This window comes from Macrotis lagotis, chromosome 1 (genome assembly GCF_037893015.1).
Source record: "Macrotis lagotis isolate mMagLag1 chromosome 1, bilby.v1.9.chrom.fasta, whole genome shotgun sequence".
Taxonomy (NCBI): Eukaryota; Metazoa; Chordata; class Mammalia; order Peramelemorphia; family Peramelidae; genus Macrotis; species Macrotis lagotis.
This window is the reverse complement of record NC_133658.1, coordinates 246,899,048-246,915,270: the sequence shown is the minus strand read 5'-3', so window position 1 is coordinate 246,915,270 and position 16,223 is coordinate 246,899,048. Positions and strand designations below refer to the sequence as shown.

Sequence of the window (16,223 nt, the reverse complement as noted above, 5' to 3'; positions counted from 1 at the left end):
GATAGCATTCTACTGGGCTCTTTGAAATTACCTTTCTTCAAAGTATATCCTTTGTCCTCCTTTTCTAATGTAGTTACTGCCATCAATCACTGCTGTTCTGCTGATGATTGTCCTTTGTCTTCCAAGAAGATCATGATATCAGGGAGATGATTGCATGACAAGCACATGAATTGGATTTGAATGAGGAGGGTCTGTGCTAAGTCACCAGCCTCACCTCCTCAGGAGCCATCTGGATTCAGTAGCCAGATATGTCCTGGATGCGAGACAACCTAGGTTAAGTGACTTGCCCAAAGTCACACAGCTACTGTCAAGTCTCTGAGACCAGATTCAAACTCCAGTCTTCCTGACTCCAAAACCAGTACACTATCCATTGCACCATCTAGCTGCCCCAGGGATACTGCTAAGACACCATGAAAGTCCAAATCTTCTGACTTCTTACAATGTTTTAAGGTCATTCTCTGATCAAGAGGGAGGAGAGATACTCTCTTCTTCCCACTCCCTTGCTCAAGCAATTTCTTTAGGGGCTTCACTTCCACCATGAGGATGAGAATGCCAGGTTCTGAACTGACTTTATTTTATCCAAAGGTTATGATTGAGTCTTTTCAAACAACATCAATACATTTCATGTGTAGCATTCCATTTCACTCTTTCCAAACTGAATTAGGAATTTTTCTGCACCTATTTTAATTCCTGTGATTGATTGAAGAATCAGGGTATAGAGCATGTTTTAATTACTTTAATTAGTTTAGTGTGAGGGAATCATTGATTCAATTGAGGTCCGCAGTTACATATGAAAAACTGTGTGTGTGGTGTAGTGGCTAGGATACTGTCATAGGAGTCAGGATTCAGAAAGATCTGAATTCAAGTCCTGTCGCTGACATATTTAGACTTTGAGATCCTTGTCTATTAGAGATAACGTTAAGGAAAAAGTATTGAAGATGCATATTGTTAGAGGAAAATTCCTCACTTGGAAGTTCCCTATAGGAATGAAATCACTGATCTAATCCCTTTTTCCTATACAAGCACCACATATTAGACTTGGAGCTTGTAGAGAGCAGGGGTGGTCTTTTTGACTTTCTTTGTGCTCCCTGAAAAGTGTCTGATGCAAAATAGGCACTTGATAAAGAGTACATTGATTGACTGTATATATAAAATTATATATGTATATATTTCTCACAGAAATATACATGTAATATATTTACTAAGATGACATAATAAGATCAGTTGGTTCAGACATTCCCCTATTATATTATATACTTAAGTAATATAGTATATTGCTCTGGAAGTCTAAAAACCAAAGCTTCAGATTGGTTCTCTCTCTAACTCACTGTATGACTGGTCAGGTCACTGCCCTGCTCTGAGTTTCAGTTTCCTCATTTGTAAAAGGAGAGGGTTGGACCAGATGATTTAAAAGATCCTTTCCAGTTCTAATCTAGCTCTGAAAGGGAGTTTTTATGTCTACCTTATCTCTAAAGTCTCAGATCTGCTATTTTAGTGCAGGGTTTCTTAATCTTTGTGTGTGTGTGTGTGTGTGTGTGTGTGTGTGTGTGTGTGTGTGTTGTGGTCTCTATCAGCAATTTGGTGAAGTCTGTGGACCCAAACTTAGAATAATGTTTTTAAATAGAGGCAATATTTTCAGCTAGAGATGAGTGAAAATAAAGATTATTTTTTTTCCCCATCCAAGTTCATAGACCCCTTGAAATCTAGCCCCAGAACTCTCCACCCCGGTTAAGAATTCGCTCCTAGAAGAAGCAAAGTCCATTTAGTCAGAAGAACTTGGTTCTCCTGCTGATTCTGCCATTTATTTTCTCTGCCAGCTTTGGGTAAATGACTTTTCCCTAGCCTGGCCTAATTTCCTTCGCGTTAAAATGAGATGGGACTAGGTGAGCTCAAAGGTCTTTCATTACACGAGTAGATGCTCGCGGAGGTTCGGGCCGCGACCCTGATGCCGGGTTTCCCATCTGTGAGTTTCAGGCCTCGCCTCCTTCGCTCCGGCCACGGTGCCTGCCCTCTCTTGGTCCATGAGTTTCTGAGGGCCCCGAGGCCCGCTCTGGGGGCCGGTTTTGGACGCGCTAGACCCGCCTCTCTCCTCTCCCCAGTAGCTCCGCCTTGGCTCAGCGGTCCCAGAGCAAAGAGTGGGAAGCTGGCTGCTGAGTTTTGGTGGAGAGGGAATGTGACCCAGATTCAGTGCGACAATGCACCTGTAATCCGGGAATGGGGTCACGGCTCAGAGCTCTGTCTTACACGGTCCCATCAAGAGCTCCGGAATATTCAGCGAACTCCTTCAGGACCAGCCCTCGCCTTTCAGTGCCTCGTGTCTTCTCGGGAAACGTCAGTGTGTAGATGCGCGTGTCTGTGTGTACAAGGAAGACCCGTGTGTTCGTGTGTCCTCGGACAAAGGAAATTCTGGGTGAGTGCATCCGTGTGTCCGATGATCTGCGTGGGAAATCGTTTGTATTTTAATGCTGCCTGCCTGTGGACAGGGTTGCTATGGGTGTGTGCATTGTGTGTCTTTGCCTCACTGAATTGCCGCGAGAAAGTGCTTTGTAAACATTTTAAGCAATATAGGGAAATATAGGTTATTATCCCAAACGTGAGTGTGCAAGGACGAACAAGTGTGAATTCTGATCTGATCGAAGCAGGAGACCTGTGAAACCTGCCTGCCGGTTTATGCGCGGAAGGCTTCGGCGTGCCCGCTGTGCCCGGGATGCCAGTCTGTTTGAAGGCGAGGGAGATCACTGTGCGTCGAACTTCCCGTCTCGGCCTTGTCCCCGGCGTGCTCAAGCCGAGCTGGGCCCGTTCGGGGAGCCAGGCGCGCCGGGCCCGAGCCGGGAGCGGGGAGCCCGCACTGCCCTCCCCCGGCAGCGCACGCCCCGGCGGCCGCGGTGGCCGCCAGGGCCCCACCCCGCTGGCGGGGCCGGCCGGCTCCCACGCCCACGCGGCCGCCGCCCCGTCGGAGCTGCGCCCCGCCGGCGGAGCGCACAGGCGCAGTGTGCCCCTGGAGCCCGCGGCCCGGAGCGGCCCCGGCCCCGGACTGCGCGGAGCGGGCTGCGCGGAGCGGGAGCGCCGGCCGGCCAGGTAGGAGGCGGCCGCGCCCGGGCCAGGTGCGCCGGGCCGCGGAGGGGGGCGGCGGCCTCCGGGGCCCCAGCGGGCGCCCGTCGCCCCGGCTCGCGCTCCCCTCCCCTCCCCCACCGCGCCGTGCCTTTTCCTTTTTTAGGGAAATTGTTGAGCCGGGGCCCCGTCGGGATCCCTTTGGGAGCCGCTGATGAGTGGGGGGGCCTCGCGGTCTGGGGTCCGGAGCTCCGGCTCTCATCCCCGCCCTCGCCCCCCCCCCCCCGTCACGCGCGCCTCCCGCAAGACCAGTAAACAAGGCTTTCCACCAGCCCCCCCCCCCGGCCTGGGGGCCCCCGGGCTGGCGGCGGGAGCGGGAGAAAGCATTTCTGAGGGAGGGGACCCTGCGCCCGGACCAGCCGCCCCCACCCCAGCCAGCGCCCCCGCGGGACTCGCGGGTATTTTTAGCTCGGTGACCTGGGCGGCTGCTCCCGGAGCCCGGCCCCGGCGGCCTCCCTGCCCCCAGCCTTGCCTGGCCCACGCCGCGGGGTGCCACCCTCCCCAACTGGCCTCCACCCAGACCCCGGAGACCTGCAGCTCCCGTGGATCCCGAGCAGATGATAGATAACTTGGTAGGATCGATGAGGGCCGAGGGGGAGGGGAGGGTGTGTCCTCACCCTGGGACCAGGGAGAGAGAGCCAGAACTGTTGTTAGGGGGAAACCCACGTTTATTCTAGTGCCTCTCTTCTAAGAGGAAAGGTATCTTCCTGCTCCCACATTAAATAAGCTAAAGTCTCTTAGATAGAAGAAGATACCAACAGAAATCAGGGGAATTGAACTTAGCATTCATTCCCCTAGTTCATTTTCATGACCCTGCTCAAATAATCTTCAAGATAACCAGCAAGGGATGATAAGTTCCCTGTATCTCAGTCTCCCTTCTAGGGAAGCTCTTTGGGTCAGCTGATCTTTAAACTCCCTTTCATCTCTGAGAAGTTACGCTAAATCTCTTCTGACTCTGACATTATAGATTCAATCATGTTCTGTATGCTAAGTCTATGTTCTTAGGTTAATTTTTGTAGTTTTGATATTTTATTATAACAGTTCCCATTTCTGGAGACATTTATTATATATAAAGTGATATCCTCACAGATACTTAATATCTTCGTTGTATTCAGGAAGAAACCAAAGTTCAGCAAATGCTAAAATTAATATACTCTATAAACTTTAGCCACCCTGTTGGCATCCAGAGAGTTCTAAATGTGCAGTTTCAGAAACTTAGACTACATTATTTCTTTAGAGGAAACAAGTAGGGGGATCCCAATACATGTCCAGGTTCTTCATTTCCTTCTCCTGTCCTGATCTTGCTAACGTGAGCAAGGTCTTTCAAACCTTTTTGTCCTGGTACTGTTCATTCAGCCTGGTCCAACCCTTAGACTTCACTGTATTCTAGCATTTGGCAAGGTTCCCCTGATAAGGAGCAGCTTCTTCCACAGAGCCAGCTTTCCCCAGTGGTGCCTGGGACGGGCATCCCTTTTGTGGGAACACAATTCTGCTTCAGTAGGGAAAGAGAGATTATATGTGTATGAAGGGAGAAAGAGTGATAGAGGGAAATGAACTAAGGCAAAAGTCAAGTGAAGATAAGGAGATATAGATTAGAGCCAGAAATGAGGCTGGATGCTATAATGACATAAGCTTAGGATGAGTTAAATATCCAACCTCTCTGTCACAATGATTTAAAATCATAGAAATTAGAATGTCACAGTCTGAAGAAACCTTAGAGATCATCTAGAATGCCCTCATCTGACACATAAGGAAGATGAGACCCAGGAACTTATCTAAGGTCATGCAGAAAATGGCAATCCAGAACCCAAACCCCCTAGTTACTTGGTTCCAGTGCTCTTTTCAGTATGACATGCTGCTTCATTACTTTGAAGGGCTTTAACCTCCTTTCCATCCCCAGAGGAGACAGCATGGATCCCAATTCCCGTGGAGCTCTAGACCGGCAGCAGCTTCGCCTTCGAGATCGACAGAAATTCTTTGAGGAAGTTTTCCAGCAAGACACAGAATTCTTCTTCCCTCTATCACATCTTCATCTTGAGTCCCGGAGACGTGAGCATAGCAAAAGGGGGGTGGGAATGTGTCATTTTGGTATAAGGGGAAAGAAACAACCACAACATTCAGTAGATGGCAAGCCATACCTGCTGCCCATCAGCACAAACATTTCCCTAGTATTCATTGTGTGCCAGGAACTGGGTTGTATAATGGGGATCCATAGAAATTCCAAAATCCAATTCCCTGTCTTTGAGAAGCAAACATGGAAACAACGATGTACTTATGAGATATATACAATATAAACAGGTAGGAATCTCAGAGGGAAGGAATTATGGAAAGGGGGAGAGGACTAGGAAAGTCTGCAGAAGGTGGGATTTGAGTTCAGTCTTGGAGGAAGCCAAGGGAACCTGGAGATGAAGGTGAGGGGAGAGAGAGAGATCATTCCTACCATGTGGATAGTTTATGAAATGGCATGAGCTTGGGAAATGAGGCGTTGCATTTTAGTAACAACAAAAAGGTCAGTGTCTCTGGATCATAGTATATAGAGAAGGGAGTAAAATATTAGAAGAGTAGAAAAGTAGAAAAGAAGGAAGAGACTAGATTGTTAGGAGCTTTAAATATCCAGAGAAAGAACCATGGAGTCCATTTTAAAAATTTGTTTTATACTTTATGGTTTTTTAATTACCCTTTCATGATTTTTTTGTTCCCTTTTATTCTGATTAGTCTTTCACAACATGACTAATATAGAAAAATGCTTAACATAGTTATAAATGCATAACTTATGACATAGTTATAAATGCATAACTATCAGATTATTCCTTACAAGGGGAGGGGGGAAGTAAGGATAGGAGGGAGGAAAAATGTGGAACTCAAAATCTTATAAAAAATTAATTTTTTTAATTTTAATTTTTGGTTTTTGTAGGGAAATGGGGTTAAAGGACTTGCCCAAGGTCACATAGCTAGGTAATTCTTATGTCTGAGACTGGATTTGAACTCACTCAGGTTCTCCTGACTCCCAGACTGGTGTTCTATTCACTGTGCCACCTAGCTGCCTCCCAGAAAATGAATGTTGAAAAAGTATTTTCACAAACAGTTGGAATAATAAGTAATTTTTTTTTTAAAGCCAAATGGAAGATTTTTAAAGGTACTAGGGAGCCACTGGCATTTATGGAATGGGATGACATAGTCAGACTTGCACTTTAGTAAGGTTTTGGCTGTTGAGTGAAAAATGTATTGACTGGAGAGAGATTGGAGACAGGGCCTTAGTCAACACTGAAAGCCTACTGCTTGTGGATCTCAATTGGCTTCTGAAGGTTCTTCACTAGGACCTTTCTTAGCTTCTCAACCTTAATGACTAACCCTTCTTCCCAAATGCCTATGAAGAATGAGTCCATCTAGCTTTTGTGAAACCTCCAGAATCTGACATCAAGATCCTAGTCCAATATTACTTGCTAGTCTTTGACTTTATATCTAATCTGACCAAACTGGATGTCTTTCTTCTTGAATTACTCACTGATCCCCAAGTCTGGAGATCATACCTTTACCTCTTAGAATCTTCTTTTAAGGCCTAACTCTTCTCAAGCCTTCCCAGGTTCTTCCAACTGGAACTTATCCTTTCTTCTTCAAATGTTTCAGGTCACTGAACTCTCTCTCTCTCTCTCTCTCTCTCTCTCTCTCTCTCTCTCTCTCTCTCTCACACACACACACACACACACACACACACACACTGACACACACAAACATATCTATATGTTTAATTTTATGGAGGTAGTTACTATAATTACTTTTGTGTACTTATTCCCTCTCCCATAAGAGCATGAGCTCCATGAAGGCAAGAGATTTTGACTTTTCTTCATTGTTATAATCTCAGAACAGAACCAAAGACTCTGCATCAAGCAGTTATTTTATAAATCTTTGTTGCAATTGGATGGAATTGAATTGCTATTCCTGATTCCCCAGTGTCCTAAAGGGTGGATCAATTCCAGAACTCCTCTGAGGTGGTTCAGTTCAACAAACATTTGTTAACATGGATATATTGAATGAATAGAACTATCCTTGGAATTTTTCCTAGATTCTCCTTGTCTTTCTGATTTCACTCCTTGCCTGCTTTTTGTCCCCTTCTGGAGCAATTCCAAAGTCCCCTTGGAATCATAAAGACAAAGGAAAGCTCCTTAAAGCAATCTTTAAACAATTGTCAAGGACTTGCTGTGAATGTTGCTCTGTCTGAAATGCTGGAAGAGAGCCAGAGTTTACATAAAACTCTCTCTCTACCCTCACAAAGCTTATAGTTGTTGTGGGGGCTAGACAAAACAATAGCAAAAAATAGATTGTATAGTACAGAATCTAACACATGTTAGCTCCTAAAGCTTGGACAAATCACTTCCCTTCAGTTTCCTCATTCCCATTTAAAATGGGGACAGGAATAATTTGCATTGTCTTCAGGAAATTGTTGTGAGGCAACAGTTGTGAACACAGAAATACTAAAAAAATGTGCATTATTGTTATTGTTATTAATATAACTACTTAAATTACATGATAAATGCATTAAAGCTCCTTTGTCTTCTAACTTTAGTGTATGAGGCTGCAATCTTTAATAAAAAAAGTCTAAGAATTGCTGACATTTATATAGCACTTGTTTATAGAATAATTTAAATTATCAGGAATTATCTAAATTTATCTTGCTTATCTTACTCTGTGAGGCAGTTTATGTAATACCCCCATTTTAGAGATAGAGACAGAAGTCCAGAGAGATGAAGACACAAAGCAAGTCAGTGGAAGAACCCAAAATACAACCCATGTCTTTTGTCTCCAGATATGGTACTGCTGAGTCTTGTTGGCAAAGGGTGACTTGAACTGGTATGGTGAGAAGAATCTGGGGTATAGAGTTGACTCTTCTGGGCACAGTGGAATGTTAACTCATATGCCTCTCTTTCCAGCTCCGATAGGCAGCATCTCTTCTATGGAAGTGAATGTGGATACACTGGAGCAGGCTGAATTGATTGACTTTGGGGACCCGGATGCTTCAGATGTCTTCTTGCCCTGTGAAGAGCTCCCACCAACTCCACAGCCACCCACCATTTCTGGTATGTCTTTTGCCTTTCGGGCCTGTGGCTTCTAGTCCTCCTCTTATCTGAGGAATCTGCATGGCAGAACATGAGGATGTTGACTTTGGAGAAGATAATACTTAGATAGGTGGGGCAGGATGATATCTATCTTCATAGGGAAGATACAACATATTTGTTCTTTATGGTCCCAGGGAGAGAACTAGAACCAGAGGAAGTGGGGATGTGGTTTATAGAAAGAGACTGAATTTGAATCTTTGCTGTACTATTTACAGTCTATGTGAGCTTGGGCAAATCACATCACCTCTCCACGCTTCAGTTTCCTCCATTTAAAAGGAGGGAGTTGGGGCAGCTAGGTGGCACAGTGGATAAAGCACCGGCCCTGGAGTCAGGAGTACCTGGGTTCAAATCCGGTCTCAGACACTTAATAATTACATGGCTGTGTGGCCTTGGGCAAGCCACTTAACCCCATTTGCCTTGCAAAAAACCTAAAAAAGAAAAAAAAAAGAGAAGGAGGGAGTTGGATGACTTGATTTCTAAATAACTTTGCAACTCTGAATCCCATGATCCTAAAAGAGCTTCCTAGTTAGGCTAGTAAATTCCCTAAAAGCAGCTAGATGGATAGATCCCTGGATCTAGAGTCAAGAAGACCTAAGTTCAATTGGAACTCATAACACTCCCTAATTGTGTTGACCATGGGTAATTATGTCTCTTAATCTCTATCTGATCTCCCCTTCTATATCCTGGGAATTATAATAGAACCTGCCTCCCACAGTTGTTATGAAAACAAAATGAATAATATTTACAAAAACTTTGCAAATATTAAATCATTCTAAGTATTATTATTATTACCATCATCATCAACACCACAATTATATCTATTATTCCCTATTCCTGGGAACATTCAGTCAAGCAGGAAATTCCTTCTCCCTGGAGAACTTCTGGTGGACTGCATACCCATTTGTCAGATAGTGCAGCATTCTCAGGGTTCTTACTCAAGGACAAGTTGACTTCGTAGCTTCCCAGCTCTGAGTATGTGTTACTGCCCAAGCATAATTACCCTAGTACCCAGGTAGTGACCAATAGCAAGTAACTCACTCCATTCCCTGGTCCCTGGAAATAGTAGGACTGGAGGCAACTAGGATGAAGGAGGTAGTGGCAGCATCGCTAACAATTTTGACTTTGACTTTGCCAAATTTTCAGGAAAAGGCCCCTTTGCCCTTTGTCAATTGTAAAATAAACAGATGGCCGGCCCTCTTTCCACTCTTCCTTTAGCCCTGCTAATTACAGAGCCAGCTTGGGCAGTGCAGAGAATAGGAGGCAGCTGACAGTCACCGTGGTGGGTCTCCTTGGCTTCAGCTCTGGTTTGCTATCTATTGCCCTTTATACCTTTTTCATGCAGAATAAGATTATATTGTGAACACCCAACAACTTAAATAATGATTCTCTTCCTCAGTTTCAAAGGATACCTTCTGTTACAGTTGAAAAAGATCTTAGAGCTCAACCCCTCATTTTATTTAGAGGGAAGTAAATTACTTGTCTAAGGTCATACAGAGATTAAGTGGCAGTCTGGCCTAGGACCCAGAGGTGCTGGCTCCATCTCAGCATACTCAAGATGACCTCAGGGAAAGGAATCCCAGGATGAAGTTCTAATGAGAATTTTAGGAGACTGGCACCTGGGTGGGGGAGGTTTTGTTGGCAATCTTCCTTTCCTGGCAGTGGCAGGATGGTGCTGGAACCACCCCCACCCCCTATGAGGCCCCCACCTGCTGCAGAAAGTAGGCAGCTGGCTCTGTGACTCAGGCCTGCTGGAGAAGGAGGAGGAGGAGGAGGAAGCAGGATACAATTAGCAAGTGAAATTACTGACATAGCTGGGACCCCAGTCTTCTTCTTCTACTGTCGCTCAGGCAACAATCTCCTCTTCCCCCTTGCTCCTGGGATTCAGTTTAACCTGGTTTCCTAGAATTCCACAATATCAGAACTGGAAGGAGAAGACTTACTAAAGAACAGAATGTCAGACAAAAGAATTGTCTCTTGTTCAACCCCTTTATTTTGGAGTGGGGTAATGAGGGGACTTGATTCCTCAAAGGTTACAGAGGTAGGTAGCAAATAGCAGAGCTGGTTACCTACTCCACAGCTTTTTCCATTAAATCAAAAATAAATTTAAAGGAGAAAAATGTTTGAATAACTGGTAAAATCATGTTCTAGGGCAGGAGTTCTTAACTCAAGATCCTTGATATTCTGATAACTGATAGTTAATTTCTTTGTGCTTTTATGCATTTTCAAAACATTATTCCATGAAGAGATTCATAAACTTTGCCAAACTGCTCAAGGGGTCGATGATGAAAAAAGGGTTAGGAACCCCTGATAAGGGGTGATAGTTGTACATTGTATCAATTGATTGATTTAATTTTTTTTTTAAAGAAGCAATTGAGGTTAAGTGACTTGCTCAGGGGCTCACAGTTAGTATCTGAGGCCGGATTTGAATTCAGGTCCTCTGACTCCAGGATCAGTGTTCTGTCCGTTGTGCCACCTAGCTATCCTACAGTATATAATTTATGCTGGTCCCCATTAAACTCCTAGTGGAAAAGAAATACTGCCCTTTATACCACACCATTAGGAAAACAAATGCTCCTTAGGTTTGTTTTGTCCTACCTGACTACTGATCAGGGCTTCTCTTTGGTTAGGTGTAGGTGACCATCCAGAGGAACTGAGCCTGCAAAGACCCCCATCAGACAGGACCATGTCCAGGACCTCGTCTTCCTCTTCTTCCACTGAACTTAACAGCCCAGATATGGTTGGAGATGGTGTGGACACACCTTTGGCACAGTCTGATGAAGAGGATGGTGGTGCAGAGCCTGCAGCCTGCAGCTAGCAGTGGGTGCTTCCCTTTGGACTGAACCACATGGAGCCTGGTCCCCTCCTAATTTGGAACTTCAGCCCTTTTTTGGAGCCATTGGGGAAAAGGCCAGAGCCTTCCTGAGCATTTGATGCTAGAGAAAGAAGACTACTTTCAGAAATTAACTCTCTCCTGCTTTTCTGCTAATGCTTGCTGGCCTCCATTGCACATAGCTACTTATGACCTCCATAGGCAATGATTGAATTAGAGGGATATGGTGAGAGGTTTCAGGTAAGGTGGGACAACATCAACATCAGAAAAACCATCCCATTCTATTTTTAGTGGACTTGACCAAGAGGACTTGTGGATATAAATATACCACCCCACTTCCTTCCTTCTCTCAGTGAAATGCTACACACCATCCTCCTTTCTTCTCTTTCTTGAAATGATGTTATCAGCTATTCTTTCTCATTTCTCCCTGTTCTGCTTCACTGATATTCTCACTTTATCTCATATATTGAAAAGTCATCCCAAACCATCCCACTTGGCTTTTTGTCTATTTTTCAAGCACAGTCAGTGGGATCCAGGATGATCATGTCCTTGTCTTATCTACAGACCTTCCCTTGCTCTGAAGAGCTTGAATCTTTGCAGCTCAGTGTGAGGCCCCAAAACTGCCACATTGCCAACAGCAGTTCACTTGTCTATAGTGAGGATGATGTGTCTGGGCAAAACTTGGCAACCCCTCCTGGTCCTAGAAAAGTGGGGACCCAGATTACTTGTTCCCCACCAGCAAACCTTGGTGCTGAGACCATCTACTGTGCAGCCAAAGGGGCAGTGGCTGCCTCTACTATTGAAAGGGTGAATTGTGTTTCTCTTGGCCCCAGATCTCCCTGCAGGAGGAACAGAGTTTCAGGGGACACTTTAGCAGTCTTTCCTCTCAAACCGATCACTCATTGCTTCATCACGAACTTCACAGCAGAGTCAGTGACTGTGGTCTGACTAGGATCATATAATTATAGGATTTAGAACTAAAAGTACCCTTTGGTCATCTAGTCCATTTCTTCATTTTATAGATGGAGAAATTGAAACTTAGAGCCATTTAAATGATTTGTTCGAGGCTAGTCATGTAGGAAGTAGTAGAGGTGTATCTTGACACAGGCAAGTAGTAGTAACCCTTGTAGCCAATGCCACATTGCTTCTGCTCCACAGCTTTGATGCCTCCCTCTCCCACCATTTTCCATGGGGTTCTCACTGGATGGTTAGAGACTAGCATGTCTGGACTGCTGCCACAGCAGACTGTGGGTTAATAAATCTCTTGATTCCAGTAGGTATGTGCTATCATTAGCCATCTGAGAGAGAGAGAGAAAGAGAGAGAGAGAGAGAGAGAGAGAGTGTCTGTGTGTGTGTTTGTGTGTGTGTGTGTGTGTGTGTAGCTGTATCTCAGTCACTCTCTGGTAGTATGGGAGAATTGATGGGGTTATGAAGTTTTCAAGCATGAATCGGAGTCTAGAGTCTAGAACAAAGGGGAGGTAAATTTTCTGCTGTCCTCCCAGAATACACTTGGAGTGTGTGTTTCTAGTTTAGGAGGTCACACTTTAGGAAGGTCAAGGAAGCATGGCAAAGGGATAGAGGACTACCTTGAAGTTCAGAGACTTGGGTTTTAATCCTACTTCCGAGACCTATTGCCCGGTATGACCATAGGTAAGTCTATTAACTTTCTAGAGTTAAAGATAAATCTCTAAGACTAAAATAGTCTACATCACTGGAAGGAATGTCTTCACCAAAAGAGGCAGGTAGGAAAATGATATTAATGCATAGAGTACTGGCCTAGAGTCAAGAAGACCTGAGTTTGAATGTGACCTCAGACACTTCCTAGCTTTGTGACCCTGGACAAGTCACTTTTAATCACTTTCTGCTTAACTGTAAAATGGAGATAAGAATAGCACCTATCTCCTGAGGTAATTGTGGAGATCAAATGAGACATTTGTAAAAAAGCACTTAGTGAAGAGCACATAGTAGGTATTATATAATTAGCTGCTATGATGATGAAAGAATTCACAGGTCAGGTAAAAATGCCCAGAATTTTAAAACCAGGTAAAAAAATGGATGTGGGAAGATTGGTAGCTGATTCCTGGTTTGTAATCAGCAAATGTCCCCAAAAGGCAAAAACCAGACCAATTGGAAGTTAGGCAGATTTTCCTTTCTAAATTAGTAAAGAAACTTAACAATTAGAACTGTCCAGAAGTTCAAGAGACTGTCTTGAGAATGAGTTTTCCAGTGTTAGAAATATTCCAATACTGTGATGTTTTGGAAAGGGTTGGTTAGATCACCGAGTCATAGTATTAGAATTATTAAAAAAAAACTTAGAAAGTATCCAGTAAACTATCCTCCCCCCCCCATTGGAAACTATAAACTTAGAGGAAGCTGACTTGTCCAAGCCATGTTTTCTGACTTGAAGTTCATTGTTATTTTTTTTTCTTCTTCCCTATGCTGTCTTTCTAGATTCATACCTCCAGGTTTCTCTCTAGTCCCAAGTTCCTATGAGAAACTAAATTCCTATGAGAAGCCCTTCTGTTTGGTGGTGCCAAAGGGCATCTCTAGCCCTGAGCTGATTGGATAGTCCTTGGTAACCAGAGAGAGGATTCTGGTCTTAGCTGAGACCAGACCACAGGGAGGCTAAAACTGTCACCCACTTCCTGGCCAGGGACAATGGGCTGATGTTTTGCTAAACCACAGGGGCTTGGCTTGTCATCAAGAACTTTCTTGTGCCAGTCCAGCCTGGGTTTCTAACCACATAATGCTCTCCCAGGGACAGGATGGTTTGGAATGATTTCATGGAGCACTGAGCCCAGGCCCTAAACTCCTCTCTTGTCACCTCAATGGCAGCTTTCTTGAATTGGATGACAGTTTTTCCCAAATGCCTGGCACCCAGGGAGGGACAGGGGATTGCTGATCATCACAGCACTCATTGGGTTTAGAGGAAAGAAGATGAGCCACCACTTGGAAGAAAATCTCTTTTGAGAGGGAGGGCTGGTAACTATTATCTGAAAATGCAAGAAATTAATGTAATAGGAAGAAAGCAGCTCCCCATGATTTTTTTTTTTTTTTTTTTACTCTCATACTCATATGGATCTCAGAGTCAGGGCAAGGGAGATAGTATGTGGTCTTTTTGATTAGGACTCTGTCTTTTATAAAACAACCCATGTTTCCATGAGAGAGGGGATTATACTGAGTTTCCAGTATGTCCTTTTCATCAATTAGCAATTCATGAGATCATAGCTTTAGGACTGGAAGGGAATCTATCTCTCTGAGGTACTTAATCTTGAGTCTACTTACCCATCTCCAAGGAATTCATGGATAGTTTTAGGAAAGCTATGAACTTGGATAGGTTAAAAATTACAACCTTATTTTTCCTTAACTATTATCTGAATTTTAGCATTTCCTCCAATTGTTTTAAGACTTATTATGAGGAGTTTGTAGGGTCACTCTACTGCCCAAGGAGGCCTATGACACAAAAAAGGTTAGAACTGCTGCATATTTTTTCTCTCTTAAAAACTGATATATTTTGTTTTGATGCAACAAAATTTACTCCAAACATTCAAATCACCTTACAAAGTACATTCCCTGAAATATTTTATCTATGTTAATTGAAAGGAGGAATGTATCCTTTAACTTTGATAGTAAGATACTAATGTTGGCCATTGTAAATGTATTTGACCAAACTTCTGTGACTTGATTTGCTTTAGTCATTATGTCTGTAGCCCTCTTGGCCCTTCTTTCTTCACTTTATAATACTTATAAAAGATTCCTTATGTTTCTCTGAATTCTTCAGATTTGTCCTTTCTTATGGCACAGTAATATTACATTCATATATCATAATTTATTCAGTCATTTACTAATTGTTGAATATATATTTGTTTTACAGGCTTTTTATCACAATATTGTTTCAGATATTTTTGTAAATATGAGTATATTCTAGGCTGTCTATAACAATATGAATTGTCCCAGGCATGGAGTCTCTGGGTCAAAAGATATGAATGATTTTCTTTTTCCTGTACAGATTCGATTTGTTTTTCAGCCTAGTTGAACCAATTTAGAAGTCTTCCAGTATTGAGTTGGTGTGGTCATCTTCCTCCCTTCTAACAGTGAATTTCCCATCTTTTAGCATTTTTGCCAGCTTTATGGGTATGAAGTGATACTTCAGAGTAATTTTTAATTTTCTACTTGTTTCTGACTATTCATTATTTTGTATATCTCTCAGTAAGTAGGTTGATTATTGATAATTTATATTTCTCTTTGAAAATAATTCCTAGGGGGAGGTGGTGCAGTAGATAAAGCACAGGCCCTGGAGTCAGGAGTACCTGGGTTCAAATCCAGTCTCAGACACTTAATAATTATCTAGCTGTGTGGCCTTGGGCAAGCCACTTAACCCCATTTGCCTTGCAAAAACCTTAAAAAAAATGATTCCCATTTTTTTGACTACTTTTCCATTGAGGAATGACTCCAACCCTCTCAACTTTGAACTCCTGATCTTATCTCCATCTAATAGATTGTAAACTCCTTTTGAACCTTCTCTTCTTTGATTCTTCTTTGCCTTCCTTGAAAATCTCCATAACAGCTCTGTCTCCTTTATTATGCTGTGAATCCCAGTGCAGAATGAGGGCTGGCCATCTCTTCACCCTCTGCTTTGCAACAGTTGACTGACCTCCTTTTCCAGTTAATCACATACGTCATGTCTTTGATGTGTTCCATTTGCATATAGTGATTTAAGGTTATAGAGAGTCGGTCCTTCAGTTATTATGCTATTATCCCTACAGATGACAGAACTAAGGAGAGATTGGCCCAGGCTGACCCAGCTAGGATTCCAATCCAGGTCTTTAGACTTCAAATTCGTTGATTCTTTTCATTCCATCCACTAGATGGCAGGTAGGTGGCACAGTGGAGAGTGCTAAATTGGCATCATTTTGACTAGAAGCAGCTAGATGATGCAATGATAAACCTCTGAGTCTGACATCAGGAGGACCTGAGTTTAAATCTAGCCCCAGACACTTAGTAGTGGGTGACCCTGAATGAGCCACTTATAGGAGTAATAATATCTATTTCACAGGTTTTCAGATGGAATGATAATGGTAAAATATTTACCACAAGCCTAGTATATAGTAGTCACCTAAGTGCTTGTTTTCTTCTTCTCTATATGGGGTTGCATCTCAAGGACATAG

The 16,223-nt window shown here is 43.4% G+C and overlaps 2 protein-coding genes across 2 annotated transcripts in view; both read left to right on the top strand.

Moving 5' to 3' along the window:
• SYS1 (SYS1 golgi trafficking protein) overlaps window positions 1-5,094 on the top strand; it is a 29,448-nt gene extending 24,354 nt beyond the window's left edge. Inside the window, exon 4 of the mRNA XM_074210110.1 lies at window positions 5,012-5,094. Within this exon, the coding sequence (XP_074066211.1) occupies window position 5,012 (1 nt within the window). The 3' untranslated portion in view covers window positions 5,013-5,094. The remainder of the gene's footprint in view (window positions 1-5,011) is intronic.
• DBNDD2 (dysbindin domain containing 2) lies at window positions 5,022-14,828 on the top strand. The gene is made up of 3 exons (XM_074210108.1): window positions 5,022-5,160; window positions 8,040-8,186; window positions 10,853-14,828. The coding sequence occupies exons 1-3, from the start codon at window positions 5,022-5,024 to the stop codon at window positions 11,038-11,040; spliced, it is 474 nt and encodes a 157-aa protein (XP_074066209.1). The 3' UTR covers window positions 11,041-14,828.
• The last annotated feature ends 1,395 nt before the right edge of the window (window positions 14,829-16,223 follow it).